Genomic DNA, 7522 nt, shown 5'->3' with positions numbered 1-7522 from the left:
ACACGGTTCAGATGAAGTGCAGCTTCATCACTGACATGTTTCCGACACGGTTCAGATGAAGTGCAGCTTCATCACTGACATGTTTCCGACATGGTTCAGATGAAGTGCAGCTTCATCACTGACATGTTTCCAACATGGTTCAGATGAAGTGCAGCTTCATCACTGACATGTTTCCGACATGGTTCAGATGAAGTGCAGCTTCATCACTGACATGTTTCCGACATGGTTCAGATGAAGTGCAGCTTCATCACTGAGCGGAGCTGTTTCACCATGGAAATAATTCATTCTGTGTCTCGCAGGGTTTCCTCACTCAGCCCAGACTGGGGTCAGCTCTTATGCGTCGCAGATCATCTGAACCAGTGATTGTAACAGAAATACGAGTGGCGTAAATTAGCTCCATGAAGATCGGTGCAGATAGAGCACAGACTTTTCTAAGTAAATTAAGACAGTTTCATTCATAAACAACGGAGATCGTGTGACCTGGCAGTTCACTACGGATCGTGCTTCAGTAACAGATCGGGGAATGACAGTCCCGAACCGCGCCACAGGTTTCTGTTAGGGAAATGTTTCAGGAAGCGAGCAGGGATCTGATAACGGGTTGAAAACGTTCTCACCCAGACCTCCAGCATGCAATCAGATCCTGGACGTTCCAGCTCCTCCTGAACGGACGTGACTGGACCCAGATCTGGACTCCTTCAGCTGCTGGATACTTAAAGATAATCTAACAGCCGTCGTTGATGATGTTCTAAAGCTCTTTTTGTTTGTTTGTTTCTGGTTTGCAGCTTAACCACTTTAATGAACTCTTTTGTAAGAGTCTCATTCCCATTTGTTGGGAACCATGTACCAGAGGAGAACAGGACCGTGCACGGTGGGTTCTGATCGTGTCTGGACCTGCTGCGGTCAGACTGACCTATAATGTGCTGTCAGTTAAAATCCAGCCATCTGGGCAGCGCTACGTTGGATAATATTCACTGAAGTTTGTGTAAAACCTTCAGTCTGACACTGAGCTCTGTGAATGGACTTTCATTAGTCTCGCACCATCAGTTGGTTTTATTCCGTAACTCCATATCGGTGTAACTCGAGCGGCACACATTTCACCGGCAGGTGTGAACACTCTGAATCAGATCTGCTAACTCATTAGCTGCTCAGTACTGGTACTCAGTATCAGCAAGTACCCAAACTGAAGTATTTGTACTTGTATTTGCTCTGACAAAAAGTCTTAAGCACATTTTTCAAGGATTTAAAAAATATTCTCTTCAGTTCAATGACCAAAAAAATGTTGAGTGTTTCAAAAAGTGTAAACGTTACATGAAGCACAAGGCAAGGCCACGATGTTTTGAACACGCTGAACGTTCTCATGCCTCAAATGTTAAAATAGTTTAAAGTATACAGAAGCAACTAGTCAGGAAACAGTTCCTTAAAAAGAAACGGGGAACCTGCTGGAACTGAGACAAAACAGCTGGGTGGTTTTGAGAGGGCAGCCTCGCTACACCTCTACAGACATGAGGAGGACTTTCAGCACATCTGTGAGGAGGAACGCAGATGTGGAGGAAAGTCTCGTCACTTCTCAGAGTGCAGCCGCCGGTCGGCGAGGATGTTTTCTGGAGCAAAACCAAACCACAGCAGAAGAGCGGGAAGTGGATTACTCAGAAGCCAGAGAGTCTGCAGCGAGTCCATTTCATTCTTTCACACCAAACATTGTAAATGAAGACTTTATTTATTTCTGGTAAAATCTTTGTACTGAAGTTCCTGCACTGTTCACGTAATGAAGCAGTGGTATCGAAGTAAAACCAACAACTTGCAAAGGATTTCTGACTGTGGTCTCGGAAGTTTAGCCTAAAACCAGAAGGGGTTCAGGTGGACTTCACCTGGTCTGAGCTTCGGTTCAAACGTAGATGATCCGCTGGCTGTCTGAGTAATCAGCTGACTCAATAAACCCCGCCCCCAGGCTTCACGTCGCAGTGGGCGGGATCTTTATTGACCAAAGGCAAACGGCAAAGCAGAAGGCAGGAAACAAGAAGCAGCAGAGGTGTCTTACCAGTTGATTGAACACACACCACGGTAACCGCAGCACCCGCCCCCCAACCCCCACCCCTGTACCCCCACCCTCTCTACCCCCCATGTGTCAGCCCACGTGATTGGCTCGTGTACTGTGAGAACGATCAGACGGGCGGGCGGACGACACACACTATAGAAAATGAAACAAAAAGATGTTAGACATGTTAGACACATTGAAAGCCACACAGTTCGAACGAACCAGAACAGAAACGAGTGGTTGAGAACCTTTAAACACGACCCCTCCCCCAACCGCCCGATGTTTAAACGTTCAACCAGCGGCCAGATAAACTCATAGATCGAAGCTAAGTGACAGCTAGGAAGGCTAGCTCCCGAGACCTACAGAGCTACGAGAGAGAGCGTGCGGCGGTGCTTCCATCCAACCACCTTGAAGCTCACGAAGAGCAGAGGAAGTAAAAATGTTTATGAAATCCACCAACGTGACAGCAGATTGTCAAACTTCCTCATTAAAAGATAGTTTTTCTTCAAACTTCTGCTGTCGACAGTGTATCTTGCATTTTGTGTCTATGTCTGCCTGGTTCCTCACATCCTTCCTCGGAGCTGTTTAAACATCGTTTGGAAGAAGAAGTCCCTGGACTGAACAACAAGGAGCCGGCATGGACAGAAGCTTCAGGCAATGAGACTGCTAAACTCCCTGAAACACAGTTTGACAGAGGTTACTGCCTGTGTCTGAGTATTCGTTTCCCAGTCTGGTGGTAAATAATATCATGAACCATTGAAATAAATCAAATGTACATCGACAACTGATTACCTTTCGGAGTCAGCCCAATTCAACATGTCTACCAGGAGCTATTTGACATACTCTGATTGGGTCTCTCACAAAACTGCATCATTTCTCAGCCTCTTATAAAAGTGTGTGGTCACTGGTTTACTTGGGGTTGCGAACCCCAAACTGGGACAGTAATCCCAGAAGAACCTCTGAAACCTTTGCAGTCTGAGGACCAGCAGAACCCTTGAGCTCCTAGGCCTCTGGTACAGGACCAGAACTTGAAGTGCATCAGCTCAAGTGGAAAGCTGGGTGTTTCTTAAATTGATCTTTCTTTTCCTTATCGCAGTGACGTGACAATATCTTCAGCTTCAAACCCTGAAGATGCCTGAACAGAATCCTGAAGGTGTTTCCTGCAGCTGATTAAACTTTCAGTCCGACAGATGGATGGAAGCAGAGCTGCAGACAGGCAGAGAGGAAGAGGACCAGAGAGGAAGAGGAGGGATACGTTACCATCCGGAGCTTCGCTCAGAGCTTTGCCGTTCATCTCACGCTCTCCGACCAGCCACACGTAACCAGAACCGGTCATGTTGAGATGTCGGGCCGCTTTGTACACGGCTGCTGCTTCATCCTCACTGCAAGGACACAAAGTTAAGCACAGAGAAAACAGAACAGTGTTGTATCGTACTGTACTGCATCATGTAGTGTTGTACTATATTGTAATGTTTCATACAGCACTGTCTTAGTTTGTGTAGCATTTTATTGCATTGTATTGTATCATCTTGTATTGTATTTTACTGTATTGTATTGTGTAGTACTGCATTGTATCGTATCATACTGCATTGTATTGAAAAGCATTGCTTTGTATCATGTCGTACTACAATGTATTGTTTTTTTTTATTATATCGTACTGTACTGCTTTGAATTGTATCATAATGCATTTTACCATATTGTACTGCACTGAATCGTATAGTACTGAAGTCTGTCAAGTCATACTGTACTTTATTGTACTCTACTGCAATATTTTGTACTATATCATACTGTATAGTGTCATTTCCTATATCCTTGTAATGTATCATCCATCCATTCATCCATTATCTTACACTTGTTCTGAAGTCAGGTCTGGGGGGCAGCATCTTGAGCAGAGAGGCCCAGACATCTCTCTCCACAGCTTCTTCCAGCTCTTCTGGGAGGACCCCAAGGTGTTCCCAGGCCAACCGAGAGACGTAGTCTCTCCAGCGTGTTCTGGGTCTTCCCCGGGGTCTCCTCCCAGTCGGACATGCCCGAACCTCCTCAACTGGCTCCTCTCTATGTGGAGGAGCAGCGGTTCTACTCTGAGTCTCTTCTGATAACTGAACTTCTCACCCTGTCTCTAAAGGAGAGTCCAGCTACCCTGCAGAGGAAACTCATTTCAACATCCTGTACCCACGATCTCATTCTTTCACTCTCTACTCAGAGTTTATGTCCATAGGTGAGGGGAGGAACGTAGACTGACCAGTAAACAGAGAGCTTTGCCTTACAGCTCAGCAACATCTTCACCACAACGGACCGGTACAGAGTCCACAATACTGCAGACTCTGCACCAATCTGTCTATCAATCTCTTGCTCCATTCTTCCCTCACTCGTGAACAAGACCCCAAGATACTGAACTCCTGCACTTTAGGCAGAACCTCACCCTCGATCTGAAGAGAACAACCCACCCTTTTCTGACTGAGGACCATGGCCTCAGATGTGGAGGTGCTGATTCTCATCCCAGGAGCTTCCCACTTGGTTGCAAATCACTCCAGTGAGAGCTAAAGATCACGGCACAATGATGCGAACAGGACCACATCATCTGCAAAGAGCAGAGATGAATCCTGAGGCCACCGAACCGGACTCCCTTTGCCTCCTGGCTGTACCAAGAAATTCTGTTCATAAAAGTTATGAACAGAATTGATGACAACGGGCAACCCTGACCGAGTCCAACTCCCACCCTGCTAGCTTACAATAGTCCACTAACAACGATTAACATTCCACTCATTTCTGTAAATAAAACATTTCTTCACTTTTTTCAGTTTGGTAAAAACACAAATTTGTTTTATTTAGGAGAAAAACATGGATGTGTAAAAAATGTTAGTTTAGCTCACCGAATGCTAGGAAGGAATGCAAGACATTAGCATGCTAGCCTGTTAGCAAAATTTAGGGGTCCGACTTACTACCGGCAATGACAACCAAACTCTGGCACCGCTTGTATAGAGACTGAACAGCTTGTAGTAATGGGCCCCCAATCCCATACTAGAGGAGCACCCCGCACAGTGTACCTTGAGGAACACGGTCAAATGCCTTCTCCAAATCCATAAAATCCATATAGGCTGGATGGGCAAACTCCAGTAACTCCTCGAGGACCCTGATGAGGGTAAAGAGCTGATCCAGTCTTTCACAGCCTGAACTGAACCTGCATATTTCCTCCTGGATCTGAGGTTCGACAAATGATTGGATTCACTTCTCCAGTACTCCTGAATAGACCTTACCAGGGAGGTTAAGGAAAGTCCTGTCCCTATAATTTGAGCACACCCTCCGGTCCCCCAACAGCTGCAACCTCAGCCACGGTTATGGACAGTCCAACCCCAAAGTCCCTAGACTCAACTTCCTCCATGGAAGACGTAGGTTAATGTTTCATGAGTGTGAAATACCCCATGACTTCTCTTATTACATGACCTCCTCTGGGTACCTTTAATGATCTCACCTGGCTGACAGGATGATGACTCGGGCCTCCAGGTCTTTGGCCTCCAGCAGCAGCGCCGTTAGGTTGGTGTCTTGACTGAAGAGCAGCACCTTCTCTGCCTGAAGGACCATTCCACCAACAGACCGGTACCACCAAGGGACAAGGAGAAACACGGCAAAACACAACACCACAGAACACATCATAGAACACGCATTATTAGCTCTGAACTGTTACAAGCTTCCCCTCCCCAGGTCACCCTGGACCCACAGCTTCGACCATGCTCCCTCTCACCCACGCTACCATGGGAGGAGGGGGGCGGGGCAAAAAATGGAGGCAAAAAGTGTTGAAGGTCTGCTAAACTGAAAGAAAACAAAGCTTGATACAAAAAAGGAAGGGCAAAAAGTTGTGCGTGGTGTGGTGGCTCATGCAAACTGAGGCGCTTTCAAGACTCCAACCAACCAATCAGGGACGTGCATGTTAGAGCGCTGATGCAACTGCAAATTAAAAAAAGGTTCGAGTGGAGAGAGGGAGGACAGGGAGAAGAGGGGAGGAGGAGAGAAGAGGGGAAGAGAGAGTGGCTCATTTCCCAAAAGAAAAGGAGGAGTGAGGATCCTGGGGGGCGGAGGTCCTCAGGTGTCTGCAGACAGAGCCAAACATCAGCCTGGCTGCATGCAACCCTTCACATGGAGGGGAGGAGGGAAGGAGGGGAGGTGGACGATGAAGCAAGGAGGGAAGAGGAAGGGCGTCTCTCCTGCAAGTGTGAACCCATTCTCTGTGTGCAGGAATCATGAAAAATCAAAAGAACGAAAAGAGATGACGTGCCACCAGGACAAGAGTTTATCTCTGGAGCTGGGTTGGATTCTGGGCGAGTGGGCGGGGCTAACTGGTGTTTGGCTACTACTGGGCGAGCTCAGAGATTGGTTGGGCGGCGTGCATCATGTCACCATGCAAGTTTATACCTTAGGTGTTCTCCTGAAGTCAAAGTTCTGTTGGTCGAGGTTTTCATAGTTCCTGTTTTTAGTCTGATGGGTGATGTGCACAGAGAAAATAATGCAGACACAAAGATTATAGACAGTCGCAGCAAAGCATCCAACAAATGATTTGTTCGTTTTCTGCTTCAGGTCCGGAGCGGCAAGCAAACACATCTCAGACGTTTCACCTGTCAGACCGCCTGGTCACATTATGTCTCTTAACCACTGGACCCTAATGAATCTGGTTCATGTTCTGATTCACCATCATCATATTTGTTGCACTTTTCCATATTTTCTGTATTTTATTTCATTATTCAGGTTTCTCTGTCATATTATTTTGCTTTTGTTTTACTTAAAAACATTTTTTTAAATGCTTATTTCTTACAAATTTTTTTTAAACTTTGATTACTTTTCAGGGTTGATGCTAATTTTATGTTGAGTCTCCGTCACATGAACATCACGTGGACGATCCCACGAGCAACGAGCGTTCTGCACGTTTCTCATCCATCATGTCATTTCTAACGTCTTCCTGTGGTCTCTTGTTCATCACATGTGGAAAAACTTGGTACAGTAAATTTGTTTTGTGTTGTTTTGTTGGTGTTGAGCACTTTGAATTTCACAGAGAAGCTGAAGTGGAAGTGGGCGGGATCTAATAAAAGCACTGGAACTGACCAATCGGAGCACAGTGTGGTGTTTTTGGAGGGAATTCTGTTAGTGAGCCGACTGTTGGAGAGATGAGCTGACAAGTCGACATTGTGAGAAAACAGGTCAGAAAACAGCTGAACTGAACTCTGAATGTGTACATTCACAGGGCCACATAGAGACAAACGAGACAAACAACCATTCACTCTCACTCACACCTAGGGACAATTTAGAGTTACCAATCAGCCTAACATGCATGTTTTTGGTCTGTGGGAGGAAACTGGAGTACCCGGAGAAAACCCACGCATGCACGGAGAGAACATGCAAACTCCACCCAGAAAGGCTCCTGGACCGGGGTTTGAACCAGGGACCTGCTCGCTGAGAGGCAGCAGCTCTACCAGTTGCGCCACCGTGCTGCATATA

The 7522-nt window shown here is 46.4% G+C and overlaps 1 protein-coding gene across 1 annotated transcript in view; it reads right to left on the bottom strand.

Moving 5' to 3' along the window:
- The window catches only part of grin1b (glutamate receptor, ionotropic, N-methyl D-aspartate 1b), a 66289-nt gene that overhangs the window by 35584 nt on the left and 23183 nt on the right, over nt 1-7522 (bottom strand). The window contains exons 5-6 of the mRNA XM_037679988.1: nt 5508-5605; nt 3296-3417 (exon numbers count right to left, since the gene is read on the bottom strand). Of these exons, the coding sequence (XP_037535916.1) occupies nt 3296-3417; nt 5508-5605 (220 nt within the window). The remainder of the gene's footprint in view (nt 1-3295; nt 3418-5507; nt 5606-7522) is intronic.

Source organism: Nematolebias whitei, chromosome 8 (genome assembly GCF_014905685.2).
Source record: "Nematolebias whitei isolate Nwh7 chromosome 8, NemWhi1, whole genome shotgun sequence".
NCBI lineage: Eukaryota > Metazoa > Chordata > Actinopteri > Cyprinodontiformes > Rivulidae > Nematolebias > Nematolebias whitei.
This window is presented reverse-complemented; position numbering and strand designations above follow the sequence as displayed.